This window comes from Mus musculus, chromosome 3 (assembly GCF_000001635.26).
Source record: "Mus musculus strain C57BL/6J chromosome 3, GRCm38.p6 C57BL/6J".
Taxonomy (NCBI): domain Eukaryota; kingdom Metazoa; phylum Chordata; class Mammalia; order Rodentia; family Muridae; genus Mus; species Mus musculus.
This window is the reverse complement of record NC_000069.6, coordinates 88,155,333-88,182,001: the sequence shown is the minus strand read 5'-3', so window position 1 is coordinate 88,182,001 and position 26,669 is coordinate 88,155,333. Positions and strand designations below refer to the sequence as shown.

Sequence of the window (26,669 nt, the reverse complement as noted above, 5' to 3'; positions counted from 1 at the left end):
TAGTTTAAGAATGACATAGCTCCCTTTCCTTTCTGTCCCCTTTTCTCTCTATCTAGTGTGAGAGGGTTGAAAGGGTGGGAAAAAGGTGGAGAAGGGTGGAAGAAAGAAGAACCCACAAAGTAGTAAAAGACAACTCACAACCATCCCAACTCCAGTTCCAGGGGATCCAACACCCTCTTCCGACCTCCATGGGCACTGGGCACACATATGGAACACGTGTTCAGAAAAAACATCCAAACACATAAAACTAAATAAAGCTACTAAAAAAGGTTTGTGTGTGTGAGGCCCTCCTGCCACAGTGTTTGTAGAAATGCTTTATGAACCAAGTGCAGCACACGCAGGGCTCTTTTTGCCTAATAAACCTCATGCTGCTGCCACCGCCACCGCCTCCTTTCCTCCCTCTCCCTGGGCAGGATCCCCAGAACACCCGGCATGCTTGGCAAGCTCTCTGTCACTTGGCCACACCAACAGAGTTTTGGGAGCTTTCACAGACATCACACAGTGCAAGCAGGTCATGGTGGCACATAGTTTTCCAGGATGGAGAGGGCAGTGCATTGGATCAGCACCTGACTTTACACTGAACATCTTACACTATTTGTTTTATCATTTATTTATGTAAGTTTTTCTCTGGTTCTTATTTGTTCATTTTGAAACATTGGGAATTAAACACAGGCACTGACAGATGCTGGGTAAGCAGTCTACTATCCTCATTCTCTCTCTCTCTCTCTCTCTCTCTCTCTCTCTCTCTCTCTCTCTCTAATTTTATATGTATGGTTGCTTTGCATGTATGTCTATGCACCATATGCATGCAAAGTGCACTCAGAGGCCAGAAGAAGGTGTCAAAACCCCTGGGACTGGAGCTACAGATAGCTCTGGACTACCATGTGGGTGCTGAGGATTGTACCTGATACTCCAGAAGAGCAGCCGGTAGCCTTTTAACATTTAAGACATCTCTCCAGCTCTCTTCTTCCTAAAGGAAGACTTGCTATGTAGCTCGGATTGGCCTTGGACTCACTTTCTGCTGAGATGACAGGTGTGTGACACCTAACTCAGTGTGAGACTTTATTTTGAGGTAAGGTCTCAGACTGGCTGTGAGAGCTAACCTTTGTTGTCATTCACACAATGAGGGATCTTCAGCTGAAGAATTGCCACCAACAGATTGGCCTTTGGGATAGTTGGGGGCTGGGGGTGCAGCTAAACAACAGAATGCTTATCTAGCACAGCTAAGGCTGTGAGTTCTATTCCCAGCACCACAATAAACAGACACATTAACTAGGTAAGTTAAATAAAAGAAAGAAAGAAAGAGAGAGAGAGAGAGAGAGAGAAAGAAGGAAAGAAAGAATGTAACTAGGGCTGCAGAGATGACTCAGTAGTTAAAGCACTTACTGTTGTTCTAGAGGATCCCTGGGAGGGAACCCTAGCACACACATCAGGTGGGTCACAACTGCTTATAACTCCTGCTCTAGGGGGCCTCATGCAGTCTTCTGGCCTCCAGTGGGTACCTGAACATGTGTGGTATACATACACTTAATAAATCTCTTATTTTTTTTTAGATTTATCTATTTTGTGTGTTTGAATGTTCTGCCTGCATCGCATGTCTGTGCACCACTTCTGTGCCTGCTGTCCATGAAGATCAAAAAAGTGTCCGATCTTCTGGAACTGAAGTTGGAATGACTGAGTTATCATGTGGGTGCTCGGGGAACTGTGCCTGGGACTCCCAAAAGAACAAGTGCTTTTAACTGCTGAGCCATCTCTCCAGTCCCTAAATAAATCTTTAAAACGGCATAAAATACTAGCTGAAGGGATCAAGCCAGAACACAGTGTTTCTCCATTGTTTTCACTTCCGTTCCTTCATCCAGGTTCCTGCCTTTAGCTCCTGTCCTGACTTCTTCTGGCGAGGGATATTAACTTGTAAGTTAATAAACTTGTAAGTGAAATAAACCCTTTCCTTCCCAAGCTGCTTTTGGTTAGAATGCTTTATTACAATTTAGAAAGCAAACCAGTAGACTGGCCTTGGACTTGCTGTGCAGTCCAAGCCAGCTTTGAATTCACAATCCTTAGTGTCCCAAGCATTTTTGTCACTAGGCCCACCATTTAAATTATTCTTTATACATATAAAATGGATGCCAGAGTCCCAGCATTTAACCAGTAAGCAGGCTGATGCCAGCCGCACGCACCCTGCCTGTGCTCTTTTCCATCCCACCCTCCAACTCTGCTCAGGTAACTACCAACACACCCCACCTTTACCAGCCCTCGGCTCTGCCAATGCTTCTGTTATTTTGTTATATTTGAACTTCAACAACTTTAACTCTGCCTATGCTCTTCCATCCCTGGATGGCTCAGTATTTAAAAGCACTGACTGCCAGGCGTGGTGGCGCACGCCTTTAATCCCAGTACTTGGGAGGCAGAGGCAGGCGGATTTCTGAGTTCGAGGCCAGCCTCTACAAAGTGAGTTCCAGGACAGCCAGGGCTATACAGAGAAACCCTGTCTCGAAACCCCCCCCCCCCCAAAAAAAAGCACTGACTGCTCTTCCAGAGTTCCTGAGTTCAATTCCCACCAAACACATAGTGGCTCATAACCATCTGTAATGGGGTCTGATTCCTTCTTCTGGTGTGTCTGAAGACAGCTACAGTGTACTTATATAAATAAAATCTTAAAAAAAAAAAAAAAGAGTAATTATCCCAACTTGACACTAGGTCACTGCGAGCAACAGTCCCTAACAATATAGGACCCCTGGGTGGGGAGATAGGGCCTCTTGGCTGCTTCACCTGGACAGTGTTTTTTGGGACTCCAGCATCTTAAGCCTCAGCTTGGGATCTGTCTACACGATGTGGCGGCCACTGTAATCTGGGAACGGAACTCCTTCTAGGCAAGTGCTCTACCATTAAACTAAGCTATACCTCCATCCCAATAGAAGGGTTATGTGAGGACCTCTTGAGTGAAAGAGTATAAGACAAACTGTGAAACCTCTCTAAATAAATATTCTTACTACTGTAGCAAGGTGTCTGCACAGATTCAGGCCAATAGCTCTCAGGCTATTCGCACTATAATCTTACCGCCAGAAGACAGGAAAATAGAGCAAGGCGTGTCCAACCTGTGGCCCATTAAAGTGGACGGCATCTGTGACTACTTCTCCAAACAAAATCATTTGTGGCTCTTTTTTTTTTTTTTTTTTTTTTTTAGACCAGAGTCTCTTATATTTCGGGATAGCCTTGAACTTCTAATCCTATATGCACACACCAGGTCGAACTCCAGCAGAACTCCGGGCTCGGAGCTACATCCCCAGCCCCGCGATTTTTTTCTTTTTTAAATATTTATTTGTTTGTTTATTTATTTATTATATGTAACTACACCATTCATTTATTTATTTATTTATTTATTTATTTATTATATGTAACTACACTGCAGCTGTCTTCAGACACCCTGGACTGGCATCAGATCTCATTACAGATGGTTGTGAGCCACCATGTGGTTGCTGGGATTTGAACTCAGGACCTTCGGAAGAGCAATCAGTGCTCTTAACCACTGAGCCATCTCTCCAGCCCCCTTTTTTAAATAATTCAATCACGCAGTTTTTCGGCGTGGACTTTGTGGTTAACAGTTTTGACAATGACAAATCGTTGCATTCGCCTGTCGGATTCTCCTTCTGGAACGCCCAGGCAATGCCAGATCTTACGCAGTGCTGTCAATCTCAGTAAAATTGCCAAGGCTGAGGGTGCTAATTCTCAATTTGTGCAGGAAGTTGACGATGGGGGTTTTACGCATGCGCACCTCCTCAGAGCCCCAGAGAAACTGCCCAAAACTAGAGCTTCACGTAGTTTCACCCTTGCTGAACCTTCTGAGTACTACGCACGCATCTTGTGCAGGCAGCGGTTGGCCGGTGCTTCCATCACTCACCCGAAGGGCCAATGGAGTGAGCCTAGTTACCTACTTCCCCCTGAGTAGCAGGCGGCGCCGGGCGTGGCTTGAAGGCCTTTGTTCCACGCGCGGCGGAACTTTACGAGAGGCTCCGGAGCGTGCTCTGCCACCTGCTAAGCCCCGGAGACGCAGTCAAGGGTCTCAGCGACACCTTGGGGGAGTGGGGCAGAACGTACGGAAATGGATGTTAGGCGACTCTACAGCCTACCTTCTATACCCGCCCCCTTTCGCCTTAGAGTGGAGGGTTACTTTGAAACCCGGAAGCAATTCATCTCCGGAACACACCGCGGGTCACGTGGGGGCGGTGCGTAACGGGCGCGTGATCCGGCGTCCTGCGGGTCTTCCCCTCCCCAGGGGCACCCAGCATGCTTTGGGCACGTGGCAGCTCATGTCCTAAATAGGAGTAGTCCTGGGCCGCTATCCTGTGAGGGTGGAGACGCTCCCCGAGACTGGACAGACACCGAGAGGTGGAGCTGAGCCAATACGAGGCTAAGGGGTAAATCTGACTCACCCGAGAGGCCGGAACTGACCTGCTGCAAACTACCAAGGAACTTCGCTAGGCTGGGTGGCTAGAACGGGGGGGGGGGGGGGGGACCTGTAAACTATGCTAAGGCTACCTCTTCTATTTGAGACCCAAGTCTGAAACAGGACAGGAAAGTGGATTTGCTCTTCGTCCAGGTAGTGAGTGATTTCAGGCTGCAAACATTCAGGTCCAGAGCCTGAGATGAGATCGCCTGGGTCCCTTCCACATCTGCTGATCCTTGAACAAGTTCCCACACAATCACAAGGCTGGAAAAGATAGCCCATGGGACTAAAGGATGAGTCAGACCAAAATAACCACTGGCCTCGTGGCATGAACAGTTAGACAGCACTGATTGCTCCTAAGAACCACTGACCTTGATAGCTGAGTCCAAGAGACCCACACCCTAGTTCTATTTTATATGGCAATACTCGAGGAACTCGTCCTTCAGCTAAAAAAGAGATCAGCTTCAAAAAGTTGCAACTTGGGAGTATTTTTTATTAAAAAAAAATGTGTATGTACACATGTGTCCTGAGGAGACCAGAGGGGTGTTGTATAAGAATGTTTGCTGGGGGAGTCAGTGGTTAAGAGCATTGACTGCTCCTCCAGAGGACCTGTGTTCCATTCTCAGCACCCACATGGCAGCTCACAACTGTCCTTACATAGACAGACATGCAAGCAAAACATCAATGCACATAAACAACAAAAAATGTTTGCTGACCTGAATTGGTTCTAGCACCCATGCCAACATCTCACAACTGCCTGTAACATTAGCTCCAATAAACTTGATGCCCTGCTCCAGCCTCCAGGGACACTCATGCACACACACACAAGAAAATAAAATCCACACCATTGCATACACTAGCAAGATTTTATTGAAAGGACCCAGATGTAGCTGTCTCTTGTGAGACTATGCCGGGGCCTAGCAAACACAGAAGTGGATGCTCACAGTCAGCTAATGGATGGATCACAGGGCTCCCAATGGAGGAGCTAGAGAAAGTACCCAAGGAGCTAAAGGGATCTGCAACCCTATAGGTGGAACAACATTATGAACTAACCAGTACCCCGGAGCTCTTGACTCTAGCTGCATATGTATCAAAAGATGGCCTAGTCGGCCATCACTGGAGAGGCCCATTGGACACGCAAACTTTATATGCCCCAGTACAGGGGAGCGCCAGGGCCAAAAAGGGGGAGTGGGTGGGTAGGGGAGTGGGGGTGGGTGGGTATGGGGGACTTTTGGTATAGCATTGGAAATGTAAATGAGCTAAATACCTAATAAAAAATGGAAAAAAAAAAAGAAAAGAAAATCCCCCCCGCCCAAAAAAAGCCGGGCAGTGGTGGCGAACACCTTTAATCCCAGCACTTGGGAGGCAGAGGCAGGTGGATTTCTGCGTTCGAGGCTAACCTGGTCTCATAGTGAGTTCCAGGACAGCCAGGAAACAGAGAAACCTTGTCTCGAAAAACCAAAAAAGAAAAAGAAAATCACATAAAAAACACAACAAAAATATGCACTGTCTTTCATTTGTGTAGGCACCATGCCAGATAATGTCCAGTCAGTATTTTTTAAGATCCTTGGGATCATGTTAGAATGTTTGGCTTAGTTTCATTTTATTCTTTTTTTTACTAGAATTCCATGTATTCCAGTTATCCTGAGCTCACGTACAGCAGAGGATACCCCCGAGTTTCACCGCCATCTCTTACTAGGATTCCAGGTGTGTGGCACTGCCTCTTGAAGTATTAAGCGCTGAGTGAAGTGTGAGCCCAGGACTTCTTGCTTGCTGGGCTGTCCCATCCCTGTGCCATCTCTGCAGCCCTTGGAGGTAGTGCTTGAATTGAAGTTGTCTCTTTCTGGGTGATTCCAGGTTGTGTCAAGTTGACAAAACCAACCAGGCTACACTACACCTGCCATTTTGTACTCTATGAAGCAGCACACTCAGTGTTGACAAGTATCAAATCAAAGTATTAGTTCTGAAAAATATTGAAGAGGTTCTACATGGAGAACTGTCAAATATTCAGCCAAGCTTGACTGATTGTTTTTTGAATTAAGACAGGGTTTTACTCTAGCCTTGGCTGTCTGTATGTCGATCAGGTTGGTCTAGAACTCAAGAGAGTTTTGCCTGCCTCTGCCTTTCACGTGCTAGGATTAAAGGCATGCACCACTATACCCAGCCTTCAGCCAAGAGTTATATAAAAATAAATCCATCTTATTAGTATGAAAACTTGCTTTAATTTCTTCATGTAGTCTTAGCTGGGCTGGATGCTTTAATCTTTAATAACTATTAAGATTATAAATATAGACCAGATAGTTTATGTGTATTAAAGAATTTTATTTAAAACAAATCTGGGGGGCTATGGAGATGGCACAAGTATGTCTTCAGGTCAGCAAAGCTAGGTACAGTTGTGGGTGCCTGTAATCCCACAAGAGAATCATTTGGGCATGTGGCCAGCTAGTATGACTAAAATGACAAACTCCAGATTCGGTCAAGAATGACTGAGGAGGACACCCACCCACCCACACAAATACACAAACTTGTCATTTCCAGCAGATGTTTGATTTGTACATTTCACGTTCTGGGTGTACAGAACATGAATTCAGCTGAAGAGAGGTTTGTGAGAAGGAAAGTGTAAGAAGCCTTGAGAGCTGCTTGTACACACTTTTGATCCCAGTAGAAGCAGACAGATCTCTGGAAATTCAGAGCTAGTCTGATATAGTAGTGAGTTCCAGGAGAGCAGAGAGAACCTGTCCCAAACAGCAGGAAGAAAGAAAGGGAGGGAGGGAGGGAGGGAGGGAGGGAGGGAGGGAGGGAGGGAGGGAGGGAAAAGAAACCCTGTGATAGACTCCCGACTAGAAAGAAAAAGGGAGGGAGGGAGAGACAGAGACATTGCTGTCAGTTTTTGCTAGCAAGTGTTCCATCTCAGTTTTCTGAAGCAGTGTCTTATGTAAGCCAGCCTGCCCCACAGGTCACTCTGTAATCCAGATGTCCTTCAACTCCTGATCCTCCTACCTCTGCTTGTCCATGCAGGGGTTGCAGGCATGCGTCTCTTTTCTGAGTTTGTTCTGACACAGGTCCTACTGTGAAACCCAGGCTACCCTGAGCTCCCCATTCTCTGCTGTGTCACTCCAGCTCCTAGCTAACCTCAGTCATTTCTTTAAACTATTTTGAAGACCTAGACTGTGGAGAATAAAGCCTCATTGCTAACGAAGGCCTTCACATGGCCTCTGCCTGCCCCTTCAGCTCTGCATGCCATTCTTGTCTATTCGCCAGGGTTAGATTTCCGTAGGGGCCCATGTGCCTAGGGAATTCCTACATGTCTTCAGTGTTCAGCTCAAACTCTTCCTAAGATACTTCCCAGACCCCTAGTTTGGAGCGGATGTGCCTAGTCTCATCTGGGAAGCCCAGTTTCTGCTGGTTCTTTAGTCTACTGTTCCTACTAGCAGTAGGAACCCACTGACTCCTTTCTGTTCTGGTGCACACCTAGAGTCCAAGGAGCGGCATGGACTGAGCCTGGAAAGGGGCTTTTCTTGGCCTGTTGAAGGCCTTGAGAACCAGCAAGGCCTTTGCACTTTACGTGGTGAGCTATGGAGTACCGTGAAGGGGTCAGATTATCAATGGAGCCAGATAGGGGGATAGCCTGAGAAGGGCAGGTGTGAATTACAGGAAATAGGCAGCTGTTTACATTGTATAGGAACACCCAACAAGTGTCAGAACTTGACCACACTCCGACTATGCAGAGTCCACAGAACTCTGTATCACACTGTAAGTGTTTTACAACTGAGTGGGAAAGGCACCACACTGGCCAGGGCGGTATAGTGATCATTTCACATTTCTAACGTTCTCCTGGTGCTAATACCACCCTGAAGTGGTTTGGCAATCCAGACTACTTTAAATAAATATGTACAGGGGTGTTTTGCCTGCAGGTATGTTAGCACACCACCTGCATGCAGTGCTTGCAGAGGCCAGAAGAGGGCATCAGACCCCCAACTCAGGCTGATTTGCTCCATGGCACTTCACACTGACATGCTCTTCCAGAATGCTCAAGATAGGGAAAAAAAAAAAAAAAACCCAGCACTTGGACAGGCAGGAACTACCTGTATTTCAGAAGGGACGCACATTACAGCTCATTAGTCCCTTGGCCAGAACCAACCCCAAGACCCCACTGAACTATATGGAAAACAGCAGAAGAGACAGGGAACAGAAGTTTTTGCAAGCAACACTAAGGCTTATCCCAGACCCCAGTGAGTGATACCTACTGGCAGGAAGGAAGAGGAGGCAAGGCAGACTGAGGTCACCTCAGAGAAGAGTCCTCCCATGAGCATGGATGAGCTGCGCAGTCCATCTTGCCTGTACATTCTCCCTTGGAGCAATGTCTGGAGAAGTCAGGGAACTATACTGTGAAGATGACCTCATTCAAATGGCAGGTGGCAGGAGGAGGCCACTGGTCCTTGGCATGTGGGCTTTCCACAGGGCTGGTGTATAGCATAGTATTAGGGTTATAAGAGAAACAGAAGCCACCCTTCCCATTTGAAAGCACATGCCATCACTTGCTTTCTTCTATTGGTTTTTCAGTGTGGGAACAGGCAGAGATAGTGGACAACAGTACTACCTTTCTCTTTTAGACAGGGTCCCTACGTAGCTGAGAATGACTGTAAACTTCTGATCCTCCTGCCTATATCTAGAATATCTAGTGTGCACTACCATGCCTCCTTTTCCAGGAGACTGAACTAGGCCAAGCACTCTATATCACCTGAGCCACAGCCTCCCCACCCCCACCCCACCTAGAGAACAACATCCCATTAACCCTTTCTTGATGAGGACACTGTCCCTTAGCCACTGCTGAGGGAGAAGTGAGGTGAAATCCAGTGGCCTTGTGAGGAAGGCGGGGCCAGCACAGATGCTAAGTATTTTGCAATATGGAAATCTGAGGCTGGAGGACATTCTGTGCCTTGCTTGCCTGACTCCTCTCCTCTCCTCTCCAGCACCCCCATCAGGAGACCACATCACCATAAGCATTTATAGGGTAGTCTTAGCCACTGAGCAAAGGCCCCCTCACTTGTTTTGCTGCTTCGGCACCAACGACAGACCAGGGCAGTACATCAAGGCTTCCAGATGTGCTGAAATCTGCCCACAGCCTGGCTGTGCCAGCAAGTGTTAGGAGCATATTACTGTGCTGGTGGGACACTGGTGGGCTGTGAAGGTGGACTCCATCTGTTTGACTAGGCCAAGGGAAATCTGCTAAGAATGGCTGTCTGTAGTAGGAAGGCTAGATCTGACCCTAGGAACATTTGTTCTTCCCATGTTGCAGGATCCCTTTCAAGGCTTCTACCTGGAGCAACTGCCCACAGTTCTGCCTTAAGAGTGCCTGAGAGACCTGGCATCTCACAGCCTGCCCTCCAAATCATCACTCACTCTGCCAGGCACACCAGGTCTTCCTCCCCTTCCTCGCCGCACCAAAGAAATCAAAACCCAAACTGAGGTATCAGAAACATGTTTTTTTTTTTTTCTTTTAATAGTAAACCTCTTTACAACAAATATAGTGAAAGAGTTTTCAAACCAAACTCGTAAGAATCTCGAGGACTTTTCTTAATGTGCAGAATACTAGAAAGCATCACCGTACAGCACGGAAAGAAATAATGAAAACAAACCAACAGCCACACACTTGGACTCACCCAGACCCAGGAGCCAGGAGTGTGGGTGATTGTCAAGTTTGGGGACGGGTCAGCTCTTGGCTGGCCCATCCCTCCCTTCTTCCCTCTTTCTGGGACTTGAATGGGGGTAGAGAATTCAGATTCTCCTTGGGAATCTCAGCCCTCCTGCCCCATTACATCCCACCCCTTCTGCTTATGTAGAGGCAGACAGGGTAGAACAAGGAGCTCCCAGCCTCTTAGGAGAGCCTACATTCCCCCACAGGGGTTCCAGAGAGTTAGGTAAAAATAGAGAGAGAGATAGATTTAGATACTTTTCCATCATTTCTGTCTCTCCAAACAAATAAATAACGAGCAAGAGAAGGTGCATTTCTTTCTTCCTTCCTGTTGGAGTTGGGGAGGGTGGGTGGATGCACTGCTGGGGATGGAGGAAATGTGCTAAACTGAGGCATGTGGGGGTGGCCCTCGGTCCCACTATCCCTGAAAGCAGAGGGGAACCTGGGTGGGAAGGGCACTGGATGACGCCAGAGGCTACTTTGGCAAATACCCAGTTCTGTATAGGGAGTGGAGAGTAGGCAAATTTGGCTTGTGAGAGGAAGAAAATAAGTCCCCATTTGAGGTCTAGGTTCCCAGGGATCCATTTACCTGGCCAGCCAGAAGCCCCTGCATAGCCCCAGGAGAAACCTGGGGATACTAAACTGCAGAAATGTCACATACTCATTCACAGACTGCCCCTTCAGTCAGGGACAGAGACACACAAGAACTCATACGTGTGTGTGCAGACACAGACACGCACACGCACGCACACACACACACAGTGCATGCACGCATCCGTACATGGCAATCACAAGCCAGGTTTGCTTTCGGGAAGCAGATGGCAAACTGTTGAGTAGCACACTGTGAACTATAGGGGCTTCACCCACAACTGTAATGGTGGCCAAGCTCAGCCTTGAAGGATGGGCCTGAGATGAGGCCGTGAATCCACATTTATTGAGCACCTGTCATCCACCCATTCAGCATTTACTGAGGGCCTACAATGTGCCAGCTACTTCAAGGGGAGCACAGGGCTACAACCCTGGCTTCTTTCAAGGCCATAAGCAAGTCTTAAAACTCCCTCCAGGACTTGTGAGGAGGAGTGGGAAGGTGAGGCATGTGGGTAGCACCCCATGCTTGGTCAGCTACTGGGGTAAACTCTGGTTAAGGGAGGGTCCCTGCCTTACAAAAGGCAAAGCTCCGGGCAAGAAGAACTTGAGTTGGCTCCATAAACAAGTCAGAACTCCAGGGATGAACCATGCCTGGGTGGGGCTAGTGGACAGCCATATGGAGGCAGAGCTCCAAATGTGAAGCCCTGGTGGAGGTAGGCTGTGGGGAGAAACAGGAAGGCCAACTAGCACCCGTCCCCCATGACTTTAGTAAAATGTTTTGGGACTGAGAGCAGCCCGGGGAGGGGGTGAAGCCACAGAGTTGGAAGGCGCTGATCCCTTGTAAACACACCCAGCTCACACAGAGGCCCTTGGAGCTTGAGTCACTCAAAGGTACATCCGCACAGCTGCACACAAACACATAAATACAGGGTGAACCCAGATACGCCTCCACGAGCATGCTCACACCCCTCTGCTTCTGGCTCCTTCCCTGCATCAAGTGTCAAAATACTACAAAAGGCTGGGTCACAGGTGGGCAAAGACCATCGTACTACAACACTGAGCCTTGTCTAACTCTACCCTCCAGCTGGGAGGAACTCCAAGGGAGTGTGTGCTGTCTCCCATCCCCTTTCCCCAGGTGGGGAAGCAGAGGAAGGGCAGGGGTGGTGACAGCAGGCTGGGGAGGGGGCAAACTATTCCCTCCAGTCTGACCTCAGATCCAGCAAGAGGTCCAAGGACCCAATGCTTCTTCCACTGCCCCTGGTGCTTGCTGCAGCCCCACTGAGGAGGCAACAAAGCATTAGTCTGGAGAGGAAGGCAAGAACACAGCAGAAGAATCTCATCTGTACAGTACGGGCCATTTGAGTCATTATTATTACAATATACTTTGACAAAAATAGAATCTCATTTCATATCAATACAACAACAACAAACACAACAGTTTCCTGGACGGTTACACCACTAACATTTGAAAGGTCTCTATTTACAATTACAGTAGCAAGAGGGCAGGTTTGGGATGTGGCCTGGAGGTGGAGGGACAGGAGGTAGCGAGACAAGGAGCACGCAGAGAGCTGGGAGGTGGGTCAGGGGCAGGAGCTCAGAGGCCTGGGGAAGGGCCCGGGCCTCATCTACAGGAGCCTCCATGTGCCCAGTAAGTACTCTTCTGGACACAGGTGCACAAAGCCAAGAGGTGCCCTCCTCACCCTGCCCCTGACAAGCCTCCTGCTCTCAGTGCCCCAGGGAACCAAAGGACGACTCTGGCCCATCCTGGAGCCACTTCAATGAAGGTCCTCTCCCAAATCTCCCAGTACATGGCCAGCTTTCTTTAGGATTGGGGTAGGCTAAAGGACGGGGAGCTATTGCACTGTACATCTCAAAGGAAAAGCTGGGGGTAGGGTCCCAATTCACCACACCCAGTCCTTCTGTCCTCATCAGCCCTCTTTCTACAGCTGTCTCTCTCCATGTTATCTCTAGAGATTCCAACCTCAAGCCCCTTCCCTGGCCTCAGATTCCTAGGCAGCCTTTCTATCACCCAGATCTTGGGGTGTAACACACAGGATCAGAGAGTGTGATACGTATGCAGGAAGCTGGAGGGACCAGGATGGGTATTAGCCGTGAACAGCCCAGAAGCAGAAACTGCCTCCTCCTATCCCCTGAGACACAAGCCCATCGTCAAGCCAGCTTTGGGTTTCAGTCCACTATCTGGGTTTTGTTGTTGGGTAGTTTTTGGTTCTTTACGTCTATCTGGGAATGGGATGGGAGGGCTCCACATGCAGGGCTCGGCACCTGTCCTTCTCCAAGGCCTACCGCCTCCCTCCTTCCTGCAGCATATGTGTACAACGTGCAAAGTGTCCCCCCTTTCCCGCAATAAAGAGAGTCCCCATCAGTGAAAATGGTGGGGGCAAGAAAGGGGCAAGAGCATCCCTCTCTCTAAAGCGAGAATTCGAATTTAAAAATATAATAATAATAATAACAATAATAATAATATAATTATACACAAATGTAACCATCAACAGGACATGGAGCAGAAGAAAGGAAGTGGGGTCGAGCGGGAGGAGCCCAGGATAAGGAGGGGGTGGGCGGTGAGATTGTCAACTCTTCATCAGGGAGGCTGAAAGGAGGGAGTGGGAACCATCACTTTAATGTCTGTGAAGAAAGGAGATGGAGAAGGTGGTGTGAGGGGCAATGTGGCCTATAGGATGCACCCAACCCTCTCCCAAGGGGTAACACTCTAGGGCGAGCGAGCGAGCGAGGCTAGCTGGAGGTCACTGAGCAGGGGACAGTGCTGCAGGAAGGGGTCGAGGGCTGTGAGTACTGACCCAAAGAAATGCCTGGCCACAAGGCCTCAGGTGGGAAAGAAAACAGGCTGAGTGCATGTGGGGCATCCCTGGGTGACGCAGACACCGGCAGACAGAAGGGCAATGTTACAGTACCCAAGTATCCAGCCGCATCCTCTTCACAGCTGAGCCCTCAGCCTCAGGCTCTGGGGCTGGGCGCAGCAGGCCTAGTGTGGGCCCAAAGTCCCCCCGTCCATCATCCCGGTCCCCGGTCTCATAGGATCCTCCAGCTGGGCTGCTGAGACCTTCGCCAGGCTCAGGGCGGGCAGCTGGGAACACAGCTGGTGGAGGAGGTGCAGGGCTGCGTTCACGACTTGGGGACACTGGTTCTGACTTGATGCTGATGTGGGGGTGGGTAGTGACTGTGAGAGCAGCACCCACGTGAGGCAAGGGGCTGCCAGGGCTGGAGTTTAGGGACACAGAGACAGTAACAGAAAGAGTGGGAAGAAGTCACCAGACAGGGTCAACACAACAGAATGAGAGTGGGGAGTCGGGGGAGGGAGATGCGTGTCAAAGGGAAAGAAGAGAAATGAGTGTTAGCTGCAGTCTGTCCACACCACTCTGTCCATCTTCTAAAGCCTACACCCTCAGCCCTGATGGCTGGGGGGAGGGGCTCAGGACTGCCACTTACTGAACACACACACAACTCCAGGAGACCTGTCCCTCACTCCCCACCGTCCCCATGGAAAACCTCCCAAAGACTCACATGAGGTTGCTGAGAGAAACGGGGACCAAGTGGGGCTGTTGCTGAGGTGGCTGCTGTGGCTGTGGCTGTGGTGGCTGTGGCTGTGACTGTGGCGGTTGTGGCGGTTGTGGCTGCTGGGGCGGCTGGGGCTGCTGCCAGGCGGTGACATTGCCTAGTGCCAGCCCTGCAGGTGAACTGAAGGCTGGTAAGGAGGATAGCTCTGCACTGGGCAGCTGGTAATCTGTAGTAAGAGAAAGTGGGGGACCTGGGTGGGGAGCTCCTCACCTCCCCCCCCTTCGGGAGGACCAGTGGTGTCTAAGCACAGATGTGAAGAATGAAGACTTCATGACAACGACAGAGAAGACAAGCCTGATGATCACACGGCATGCTTTCTTAATTCTTTTTTGCTTTTTCTAGACAGGGTTTCTCGGTGCAGTCCTGGCTGTCCTGGAACTCACTCTGTAGACCAGGCTGGCCTCGAACTCAGAAATCCACCTGCTTCTGCCTCCCAAGTGTTGGGATTAAAGGCGTGTGCCACCACTGCCCAGCCGGCATATTTTTTTTAACAGGGTAAAAGGACAAGCGGTTTTTAAGATATCATCAGTTTTAAAACCAATCATGGCTGGGCGGTGGTGGCAGAGGCTGGCGGCAAATTTCTGAGTTCAAGGCCAGTCTGGTCTACAAAGTGAGTTCCAGGACAGCCAGGTCTATACAAAGAAACCCTGTCTTCAAAAACCAAAAACCAAACCAAAACAAAAAATCAATCATGTATAAGTATTGCTTTCATAAGGGCAGTTACAAAAAAGAAATGGAGAAGGGCCCAGTATTGATCCAACTGCAGTCTCTTCACCCGCCCAGCTTCAGGCAGTGGAGAGGCAGCAGGGAGCTCTGAGAACCCTAGGGTAATGGGACCAGGAAGCACAAACACTCTCCCTTCTGCCTTGGCCCCACATGGGCTTAAGCTCCCATACAGACACAGAGGAAATGGGCCGACATCCAGTCTTCATGTCCCTGAAGCAGAAAGGGCTTCATTCAGGGCCTAAGCTAGGGCCAAGTGACTTAGGTTCCGGGAGACTTATGGGGTACTTCCTGTCTAGGCACTGATCTTAAGGTACTGTGATGTCTGCATTGTTAACAAGTGACTTGTTAAGCACCTCACCTGCTAGTCACACAGCTCTAATATGCCTCGTGCTGTACTGTTTGAGGTATTTAGAAATGCCTTCCCCAAGAGCCATAAAGATGTGTACACAGTGGGAGGACATGTTAGAAAGATATGTACTGTCCAGTCCAGTCACCCAACCTATGTTCCATTGTGAATCCAAGGTCACTTGCTCTAGCCCTGTTTGTGCAGGAAGATGGCTTGACCTCTGCAACATTTACGGCTGAAGCCATGACAGACTCTTGGCAGCCTCCCCACAGTCACAGGCTGTGAGATCCTGGACAAGTGCTGACTGTCAGGAGCAGAGACAGCACGCCTTCCTACAGCACAGCCCCCAGGAGAAGCAGGTATGGCAAAGCCATGTAGGACAGCAACGCTATCAGGCTTCTGGTGAACTCCAAGACTTACTAAGCACCAATGCTCACATGAGACAGTGCAGCCTCAAGTTGGAGGAGCTGCCTGCTGCCTGCTCACAGGAAAAGCTAGGCTAGTTAGTTGGCAGCACTCATAAGCCCTGACGCCTTGTCCTTTATTTATCGAATTTCTGCCGTGCCAGGGGTGGAAGGCAGCCCTGCACCACAGGGCAAGCACCCACCACTGATCTACCTGTGTCACAGCCCTCTCCATTTTTTTGTTTGTTTGTTTTGAGACAGGGTCTCACTATCTATCCCTGGCTGACCTCAGTATGTAGGCCTGAGTGGCCTTGAATCCATAAAGATCTGCCTGCCTCTGCTTCTTGAGTGCTGAAATTAAAGGTATGCACCACCATGCCCAGCTTTCCCCACCACCTTTAAACTTCACTCTAGTTTACTAGTTCTATTTATTTATTCCCCCTAGATTGATTGATTGATTTCTTTCTTTCTTTCTTTCTTTTTTTTTTTTTTTTTTTTTGGTATTTCGAGACAGGGTTGCTCTGTGTAGCCCTGACTGTCCTGGAACTCACTCTGTAGACCAGGCTGGCCTCGAACTCAGAAATCCACCTGCCTCTGCCTCCCAAATGCTGGGGTTAAAGGCGTGCGCCACCACCGCCCGGCTCCCGCTAGATTTTTTACACATAGTTTATTTTATGTGCATTGGTGCTTTGCTGGCATGCACATCTGTGTAAGGGTGTCAAACCCGCTGAAACTAAAGTTACAAACAGTTGTGAGCCACCAGTGAGTGCTTGGGAGTGAACCTGGGTCCCCTAGAAGTGCTCTTAACCACTGAGCCAACTCTCCAACCCCCTGGTTACTCATTTTAAAAACTAGTATAAATGCAAAATGTGGCCTCTGGGACTAACTGTATTCTGTGCTTATTTTACAAACAAGAAAATCAGGCCCAGAATAGGTCAGTGCTTTACCTAAGGACCTCAGGGGAGAAATCAGAACCCAGCTCTTAGTCCTGCCCCATCCCAGCACTGGAGCTCTATCCACTGGGAGGGTTATTTCCTACGGGTCAAGAAGTCGGTCTCCAGGCCACCCGGCTACCTCCTTAAGCTGCTCTTGTAGTCATCACAGACAGACCTCTAAGGTAGTGTCCACAAAGGCCAGGCCCTTCTCCTCTCATGCAGGATACTACCATAGTAGATCGCCTAGCACCTACTGGAATTTGGCTCACATCAGATGTGGTACCCGAAAATGTCTGCTGCTGACAGAAGTCTGCTCAACTACTCCTGTAGCAACAGCAACTGGAGCTTTCGGGCCAAAGCTGCTTTCACACCCTAGAGACACAAGCAGGCCACGAAGAGAGCCGAGATGAACTAACTTCCCTCCTACTTCACAAGACTGAATGGCAAAAGCACAGGCAGCTGCCATGGTAGGATTCCTAAACGAACAATGCCCACTTCCCCATTAGACTCAGAAAGTTGGTTTTTCTCCTTGTCTTGGGAATGGTTGACAGGCTGAGGGAGCTTATCACCCTCTTACCCACCTATGTGCCCTGAACCAGGCCTTCAGGCTGCCACTTCTGAAGCAGCCAGCCCCTCCTCAGCCTCAAGATTCAATAACGTGGGAGTGGGTATGTTGTGAGGCAGCCAAGGAACTAGGGTCAGAGACATCTGCCCAGAGTCCTCTACAGCCTGGCCCCTGCTGAAGCGTGAAGTAGGCTGCTGCCTGCTCCTCAGCATCTCTCCTGCTGCTGGGAAAGGGCAAAGGTGGGGTCTGTGGGAACTGTGGTGGGATCTGTACCCTAACATGCTTCAGCTCCCAAAGGACTGGCAGAGGTGGAGGAGTTTACTGTCACCACAGAATGGCCTGAATACTGGTCACTCAAGCGTGAGGATCAGTGAATGAAGTGGGAAAGAAAGAGCTTACTGCCACACAAAAGCTCCAAGACCAGGTGACAACACATTTCCCCACTAGCAAGTCCTTCCTGGGCAGACACAGCAGCCTGAATGCAGCAAAGGATGGCTGCGGGCATCACACTGTTCTGGGGAAGGTGTGAGAGGCTGACAGAGCCATGCCAGCTTGCATTATGTCCCACAGTTCTTCCCAGAGGCCTCTGCCATGTCCTTAGGTAACTGCTCACCTTTAGACCTATCCAGCCTTCCCAGGCTTATCCTGCCTCCCACTCACTGCTGTACCGAGCCATCTCTGCTCAGGCAACTAGCCAATCCACTCTGCATCCTCTAGGAAGCTCTGCTGCATTGACCATGTCCCTTCCCCAGCCCCCAAACCATAACTCTATCAGCCTGGTGTGGCTGAGTCATGTGCTCAGCCACCTCTGGTCTGTCCGTCCCCTCACACTGGACAGCAGTTACTCTTCCACAAGAACCTATGCTAAAAATAAAAGATCACTGGTTAAAAGTGAATTTTACCTTAACAATGCATTTTTAAAAAGTATGTCTTTGGGATGCACTTTAGCACAAATAGTGCCTTTGGGATACATTTAAGACTGAAAAAGAAATTGTTTTGTCTTAAGTTCAAATCAAGAATTTTATTTCTGTTTATAAACTTTTAAAAAATGATTTAATTTTTTTATGTGTATATGTTTGTATGTATGCCATATGTGGTCAGGTGCCTGGAAGAGGCTAGAAGAGGGTTTTGGATCAATTACAAGTAGTTGTGAGTAACTGTGTGGGTGCTGGGAACTGAAAGTGAACTCTCTGGAAGAGCAGCAAGTTTCCCTAACTGCTGAGCACTCTCTTTAGCCCCTGTTTTGTTTTTTGAGACAAAGTCTCATGTAACTGAGCTGGACTTTAATTCCCTGTGTAGTTGAGGGTGACCATGAACTTCTGGTTCTCTGGTCTCCACCTCCTTGGTGCTCAGATTACAGACAAGTGCTACCACATCTGGCTTATAAATAGTGCTAGCAACTGAACGTAAGGCTTCATGCCTGCAAGGTAAACCCTTTCTTTACCAACCGAGCTCCACCCCCAGCCCAGGATTCTGTTTTTATGTTTGATCTACTAATTACCACACTAATTAGTGAAGGACTTTCCTCAGATTGGAAGGAGCATCCAGTGACCATCTCTGGTCACTTCCCTGCCCTATGCACAAGAGCACAAAGTACCAAGTTACATCAACACTCACCTGTGTTGTAGGCAGTGGGCATGGAGGAGAAGGGGAGGCCCTGGCTGAGTAAACTTGGTGTTGCCACGGAAACCACTGGGGTGGTGAGCGAGTGGGTAGACTGGGAGACCCCAAGGCGCTGGGCATTGTTCTGTAGGAGAAAACTGTCTGTCAAGAGATGGCAAATGGGAGGGCTGTCTCGAGGTGGTCAACCTATACTGCATCTGAACTAGGTCCCTGAATTCCAAGGGAAGGTACCATAGCATGGAGGCCCACAGACTCACTAACACAGTTGTTGTGTTTGAAGGCCTCAAGACTCACAGAGAAAAACATGCACACACAGATTCACTTGCATCTGCACCCAACAGACAGGAAGGCATGGGAGCAGCCTGGAGCTCAATGTGAACCCTGCCCTGGTACCTGGGTGGAATGATAGAAGGAAGAGATGTGGTCTCTCTTGGGCTAAGACCACTAGAGTCTCCTCTGTACCCATTACAGTAGCAGATGTCCCAGGAGATGTATACTGGCATCTGGGAATGGAACGTGGGATCTGGGGTGGCATGTGATTGCATGTATGCACACACGTGTGTAGGGCTGTCAGCTCCATCTGCTGCTGAGTCACTTGTTTATTCCAGCTCCATGCTGGGGCCGAGGCTGCCGGTGTGTTGGCCGCCAAAGCCTGCTTGCCTTTTCCAGCCTTTCTGGCCTCCTGTCAGCAAGCTGGGGAGGAAGCACCCTCCTCTTTCCTGGCTGATGATGAGTGTAAGCACAGGAGGGGCTGTGCACGTCTCTAAGTGCCTGTGAGATGGGCTCGGAGGAGGACGGGAGTGAACAGGCAGGCAGAGAAGTCCTTGCTAAGGACAACTCCATTAATGACAGCCTCTGGCCTTGGACTTTCCTAGATTTTCTTGTAAGGATTAGGCTTGTGTCTTGGATTCCAATGTTGTGTGGGCCTATGTGGAGTCAGGAGGCCAATGGAAACTAAGGGCTTAATTCAGGTATCTGCTGGGGCCTCAAAGGGCCGTGAATAGCCTCATGCTCTTTTCTACATGCACACACATACACATATATGAATAAGTGTGGTAACATATAAATATCCATGCACACACAGATGACACATGCATGCCATGTCCAGCCCTTCCCGCTACCCCATTTACCTTAGTATCCCACTCAGCTCTATGCACAGCTCCTGACAACCACATTAAACACACAGGGAGAAGACAGGTACATAAACTCATGCTACAGACTGAATAACACTGGGCAAAGCTGGAACTCAAAGACACTGTTAACATCTTAGCTGCACTTACCAGATCTAAATGGTCCTCAGTCTGGGAGCAGAAATAAAACCAAAAGGAAGGTTCAGGCTATGGCTCCTGCCCTTCCCATATGGCCACCCCAGTCCCCCTATTTGCCTAAGAGCAGAGTGCTCTTTGTGGCCCAAAAGGATATCTAGATAGTCTGTCTATCTGATAGCCATAAACTGCTGTATCCTGGCCTCCATCAGCCAGATATCGTCTGCCAGTCCTTATTCTCATGGTGCAGTGTGAATTCCTTTTACCATCTTCATCATACACCCTTTTCTCCTATCTCCTGTTCATTTTTACTGCCCTCTGGTCAGCACTGCTATGGTCCAAAGGCCCTCAAGAAGTCCTACCTGCTACTAACCTTCATTTTCTTGCTTTTATTCCCACCTCCCAGACCCTGCCAAAGCCCGGAAACACACTCACCAAATGATGCATTAACCCTTTGCCTCCCTGGGAAGTGATGACCCGCAGATCAGGCTTGCGGCTGGGGGCTCCAAGCTGGGTGTTGTGGGTGGGTGGGGGCGGAGACTTGGCAGGGATGACTTTGTTTAGGCTGTTGCCATTGGCCACAGGGAGGAGGCCAGGGGAAGCTCGGGCACTGACATAGCCATTCCCTGGAAAAGTGAGATGAGAAACGAAAAATGGTGGCCTGCCTCTGTACCTGCCAACTGCCCCAGACAAGCATATCTGTCACCTGGAGGCTCTCGGAGGCATGCCAGCATTCGACATGGATGCTGCCTGCCTGTCACTGCCTAAAGCCTTGGCTCCCAATCACTTGACATAAGTCAGCCTCCAAGCCACAGTGATAGAACCAGAGGTAGAACTGACACGCAACCATTGCCACTGCCAGCCCCAGGCACTTAAAGAGAGCCCTGCAGCCATGCTTTCCCCAAGCCTGGCACTCAGACCCCTCCATAGGCTTCACACAGGATGCATGACTCGAGTGGGAAGGGTGGCAGGCTGTGACCACCAGAGCCAGGCAACCATTTAGACTGTTTCCTTGCCAGGAACTGGAACTCTGTGTTTTCCATCAGCACAAGGCAAGCTGCTTGCCACCATGGGGAAACAGGCCACTGACTGTTGGTAAAGGTGTTGCTGGCACTGGGGGCTGGCGATATGGTCACTCCCATAACTAGACCTGGGAAAAAGGCATCACAACTTCTACATTGGCTCTGCACTCTGCCATGTCCAGGTCTTCTAAACACAGTATTTCACCCATGCTCACATCAACCCTGTGAAGTGCATGGGATGGACTTTTTGTCAGTTCTGGGAACATGACATTAGAGGAAGCATGACACTAGCTGAGAGAGCTGTGGTGACTTCTCCACAACCATCCAGGGCCATCTTACTGAGGTCCCAACGCTGAGCTCCAGGGCCTGTGAGCAAGGCCTGGAGAGAAGGTGTATGCCTTCAGTCTACAGTCTCATGGCCCTAGTGCACAACCACTTCTACAGTACCCTCACGCCCACCCACCTCACACAGGACCCATAATGACCAGACAGGAAACAGGTAGCACTTGGCTGAGACTGAGCTGGAAGAGCCTGAGGTTCAGGAATGTAAGTTGTCCCCACAGTGAGAAATTTCACCTTTCTCTGTCTGCTACAAGCACATGGTTACCCTCAAAGTGTGTTGCTGTTTCTATCCCAACTCCAAGATCACTCTGGGAATGGCAAGAATGACAGGGTGACGTCAATGGTGACATTAGAAGGAGGTCACTAGCCAACAGCACAGATCAAGAGTGGCTAGCTGTGTTGGGGCCCAGGGGCAATGGTGGTTACTTCCTATAGCTCTAGTGTGAATGCCTATAGGTACACATCTGTATGGTGACTCCATAGGAACACGGAGGCCTGTGTGCACGGTGGTGTTTGGGTGCCTACCATTTGTTGAGACAAGTCCTGATCCCAACAAGATGCCCCATTTTAATCTGAAAATGCTAGACCCTGGCCAAGTATGATGGTGCATGCCTTTGATCCCAGCACTCAGACAGTAGAGGCAGGTGGATTCTATGAGTTTGAGGGCATCTTAGTCTATATAGCAAGTTCCAGGCTAGCAAGGCTACATAGTAAGACCTGTCTCAAGAAAAAAGAAAAAAAAAAAAAAAAACAAACAAACAAGATGGGGTGGGAGGCTAACATCTTCTGATGCATCCTGCTCAGGCCCTGTTATTTCCCTCCCCTGGTCTGAGCCACCCTGTGGAGGCAGCTACACTCACCAACGGGGCTGGGGCAGGCTCCATTAGCACTGTTGAGGTCTCCACCCAGCATGGCTCCTGGGAGAAAAGCAGAGCTACCATGAGCTTTGTCTTGGGACAGGACAAGAAGAGGGGTCTCTGAGGAGTCCTAGGCCTTTTCCCCTCAAGAGTCATACACATACAGAAACGCTGCAAAGGGAAGACCCTCCACTGAAAACAGAAGCCCAGAGCCCCTCCACAGCTCACTCTGACCTCAGGGACTCACCCTCCAGCCCACTTACCTGCACTAGCAGGCCGCTGGGGCAAGCCTGGAGAAACACTGTTTCTCTGTAGTGCTGGCTGCTGGGGGGACAGGAGCCGTGGGTCCGTAAGGGATGATGTCACCAGGGAAGGAGTGACCAGAGAGCTACTTGGATTGCTGAACTGCATGGAGCTCTGATTGGACACGGGCACTGTGACAGGCATGGCAAAGTTGGGGGCCGGAACAGATGACTAGACAGGAAGATGGAGGGTAATGTCACACCAGGTCAGTGTCTCCCCCATACCCGTTTTGCCTGAGGGTAGACACAGAGTTCTTTGGTTCCTGAACTATATCTCCAAAGGCCAGAAGCTTGGGCTCCCTGCCTTCAGCCCTTTGGTAGTCCTGCCTACCTCCCATCAGAAAGGTAAGAGCACTTTGCAATACAGCTCTGACCCAAGGCAAGAGAGGCAGGCTCTGCCCACTGCAGGTGGGACTGGATACCCCCAGTGGAGGTGGGTTAGTCCTCAGCCAGGCAGGACACACTGGGAGCAAGTTAGTGCCCTGGGTACAGACCCGAACTCGCATAGTACTGAGGATATGGCTTCGCTAAGTGGCCACCACCTTCTGGCCTGCGTTAAGAGCAGCTCAAGCCCACCTTTCTACCATCCCTTTAGTAGTTCCGCTTCCTTTACATAAAGCTGAATGACTGAGGCAGGGGTGCCAAAGCACCCCAAGGGGGATCCCCCAAAACAGTGGGACAAAGAACTCGCTCCACTCCCTTTCCCTCCTGAGACTGCACTTTCTGCTGGGGAGAGGATACTGCAGGTCTCTCTAGTTTATGCAAGAAGAACTTTACAAGAGGGTTATCAAGACCAAGGTCAGGAGTTCCTCAGTGGTCAGTACCAGCTCAAGGATGGCTCAGCATAGTACATCCATCAGAGGCAGCCGAGGGCCGGGCAAGGCTGAGTGAAGCCACACCATGCAGCACAGGAGGCTCTCCTCCATGCGACTACTCACGGCCAGTCTATAACTCTGCATCATCTTATCAAACTCCTCGTCTATCTTTTTATACTTCTCTTCCGTCTGGGGGGTCAGGGCAAACGCCTCGTCCACCTCGGGGCTCTCACACTCCCTGTGCTTCTTGTGCAGCGCCTGGGGGAGGGGCCGGAAGGGGGCCAGAGAAAAGGTGAGGAGGGCTCACCCCATAGCGCCTGAAGAGCCCATCCAGCTCCTCACTGGCCCGCCGGTACTTGTCCTCCAGCAGGGGGCTCTGCTCCAGTGAGTCCTCCCCATCCGGCTCTGGGCTGTCACAGCCGTTGAAACCCTTCTTCCTCAGGGTCTGCAACCGCACACTCAGTCAGCCAGCCGGCGATGGCCCTCGGGCATCCTCCAAGCTCCTCCCCCAAATCCCCTACTCTTCTCCAACCTTCTCTCCCGTGGTTCCCAGATGTTCTAGTCCCCCTCCCCCCCCAATCCCCACCCAGAGCCATCCTCCCCTCCCTACAGCGTTCCCTGGGGCAGGCATGCTACACAGCTGTCTAGGGAGAAGCCAGGTCCTGCCGGCTCCCTAGAGAGTGTGCTTGGGGGTGGGGACTCTGCCCATGCAAACCCGAGGTTCTACTTAGATGAGAGAAACTGAATGGAGACAGGAAAGGACAATACAAGAAAGCACAGAGGACCCGCACTCATTGAGCTCTTTGCTCTCTACCATCTCAGACCCAAGCTACCCTCGGTCACTCAAAACTTTAGATACCTGCCTTCTTTTTTTAAAATCAAATCACATCTATTTATCTATTTATCTATTTATCTATTTATCTATTTATCTATCTATCTATCTACCTACCTACCTACCTACCTACCTACCTACCTGAGAGCATGCTTTGCCCTGGAGTGCATGCACACACATGCACATGCTGTAGCACATATGGGAGAGGACAACCTGCAGGAGTTGGTTCTTCTTTCCACCATGGGGTTCCTGAGAATTAAACTCAGGCTTGGCAGTAAGTGCCTTTACCTAAAGCCATTTTGCCAGCCTTTGCTTCATTTTAATTTTAATTAATTAATTAATTAATTTTTCCCCCCCAAGACAGGGTTTCTCTGTGTAGCCCTGGCTATTCTGGTACTTGCTCTATAGACCAGACTGACCTTGAACTCACAGAGTGCTGGGACTAAAGGTGTGTGCCTGGCTTGTTTTAATTTTTTAATATTTTATCTCATGTGTGTATGTTTTGCCTGTATATATGTGTACCACATAAATTCCTGATGCCCAGGGGGTCAGAGGAAGGAGGACCCCACCCCTGGAACTGTAGTAATGAGCTGCCATGTGGGTGCTGGGAATGGAACTCAGGTCCACTGGAAGAAAGCCAGTGTCATTAACCTCTGTACCCCAAACTGGCAACCTGGGGTAAGAGGCATGAACTGGGTTGACTTGTTTGCTCACAGAAGAACACTTAGGCCAGCACTGCTCCATCTGCAGAGTAGCCAGACCACCTGCCTAAAGTCACATGGCAAGGAAAGGCCAGAGCCCAGTCCCTTAACATTTCACAGATGACTCTGAAACAGAGGAAAGAGCCACACAGACCCACAGAGGAACAGGACGGAAAGGAGACGGAACAAAGAGGGAGACACAAGAAAGAATAACACAGAGGATGAAGGAAGGAGGAACTAAAAGAGCATACAACAGCAGGACCTCCTCAGACTGGCAGATCACAGACTGCCTAAATTAAGCTGAGGCCTGGTGTGGCTGTATGTCTCATGCCTTTGCTGTCAGGCCCCTCCTTCCTTGGACCCTGGGTTCAGGAGAAGAGATGGGTTTACGCATGGGCAGAGGTGGGCACAGGCGCGCACCTCGATGATGTCAGCATTGGTGCGGCTCTCGTGTGGCTCGTTGTACTCGGTGTACTTGAGCAGCACCTTGTCCATGTCGGTGCTGGCATACTGGAACAGCTTGTTGGAGTGGTTGAAGATGATGAGCGCGATCTCGCAGTCGCACAGCACACTCAGCTCGTAGGCCTTCTTCATCAGTCCAAACTTCCGCTTGGTGAAGGTCACCTGCAGGAGAGCATCGTGTGGCCAGGTCTGATAAGAGTCCCCCTGCCCGTAGACATAGCCTCTACCTACCCTAGCCACGGTTGATGGAAATCCATGGTCTAGAAAGGAACAAAATAGCACCAGAGCCAGCCTCAGACAAGAAAGGAGGCCACACGTCTGTGTGTGCAGTGGGCTGAGGAGAGCAGCACACCTCCCAGTTGAGGAGGGGGAGAATTCTTGCTGAGATGAGGAAGCTGGAGGTATGGCAATGGTGTGGAGCCCTGGCCCATCTCAGGCCAGTGAGCTAAGAAGGTACACCTCTCTCTAAGTGCTCCTCTCTCTGCTTAGACCCACTCTCTATTGGAACCTCCCATGAGGCTCTGGGTTGCCAAGAAAACTCTCTTTTAGAACTGGTCATGGGTGACAGAGCTGGCTCTCTGTCCTTGCTCACCTACCACAAGGGCTCTGGGACCTCCTCACCTGGCGGTTCCGTTCATCAGTGATTCGCTGGATCTGAATCTTTTTCCTCCCCATCTTCTCCGGGGGTCCTTAGTGCCAGAGAGGAAGGGGCTGCTGGGTGGTGATCAGGAGCCTCACACTGTGCTCATGAATGTCTGGGGACTAGTGATCAGTTCATGGTCTGCAGAACACCTATGCACAGCCTCCTGGGAGGGGTCATAAGAGGACTGTTAGACACCCAACCTCCCAGCCTGGTTTAGGATGTAGGCCAAATTCATCACAGCCTGTGAGAGACTGGTGGCAGCTCTGCCCCATCCCCAAATTGCAACAATATTGGCTATAGAGGAAATGTCCCCCTTCCCCATACCAGATACAAGTTGGGTTCCCACTGGGACCAGGGCTTAGTCTAGGTTGATTCCCCAAGTCACTGCTGTACTTGGGCTTTAGGTCACACAGAAGATACGGGGCTCTGAAGGTCTGCTTCTTGGAGAGCACCCACACCTGTTCTCTATAGAGCTTGTTGGGCTGTATTATGCACTGTATTGTTGTAC

At 49.9% G+C, this 26,669-nt stretch overlaps 1 protein-coding gene and 1 long non-coding RNA gene across 15 annotated transcripts in view; one reads left to right on the top strand and one right to left on the bottom strand.

The window, feature by feature from the left end:
- The first annotated feature begins 4,216 nt into the window (after positions 1 to 4,216).
- On the top strand, positions 4,217 to 10,442 carry 1700113A16Rik (RIKEN cDNA 1700113A16 gene). Its single transcript, NR_045997.1, has 3 exons — positions 4,217 to 4,415; positions 6,067 to 6,151; positions 9,744 to 10,442. It is a non-coding gene; the product is annotated as an RIKEN cDNA 1700113A16 gene (long non-coding RNA).
- The window catches only part of Mef2d (myocyte enhancer factor 2D), a 30,151-nt gene continuing 13,392 nt past the window's right edge, over positions 9,911 to 26,669 (bottom strand). For 3 of the 14 annotated variants that reach the window (XM_017319472.2, XM_030252450.1, XM_006501089.2), the window contains 11 exons: positions 26,140 to 26,324; positions 25,477 to 25,680; positions 23,831 to 23,968; positions 22,670 to 22,880; positions 22,410 to 22,466; positions 20,621 to 20,811; positions 20,201 to 20,221; positions 18,915 to 19,044; positions 14,268 to 14,487; positions 13,658 to 13,964; positions 9,918 to 13,370 (listed from right to left, as the gene is read on the bottom strand). In XM_017319472.2, coding sequence (XP_017174961.1) covers positions 13,359 to 13,370; positions 13,658 to 13,964; positions 14,268 to 14,487; positions 18,915 to 19,044; positions 20,201 to 20,221; positions 20,621 to 20,811; positions 22,410 to 22,466; positions 22,670 to 22,880; positions 23,831 to 23,968; positions 25,477 to 25,680; positions 26,140 to 26,193 — 1,545 coding nt within the window. In that variant the 5' untranslated portion in view covers positions 26,194 to 26,324 and the 3' untranslated portion in view covers positions 9,918 to 13,358. Of the gene's footprint in view, positions 13,371 to 13,657; positions 13,965 to 14,267; positions 14,488 to 18,914; positions 19,045 to 20,200; positions 20,222 to 20,620; positions 20,812 to 22,409; positions 22,467 to 22,669; positions 22,881 to 23,646; positions 23,782 to 23,830; positions 23,969 to 25,476; positions 25,681 to 26,139; positions 26,325 to 26,669 lie in introns of all 14 variants that reach the window. The other 11 variants (XM_011240032.3, XM_030252451.1, NM_001310587.1 and 8 more) reach the window with 10 other exon arrangements.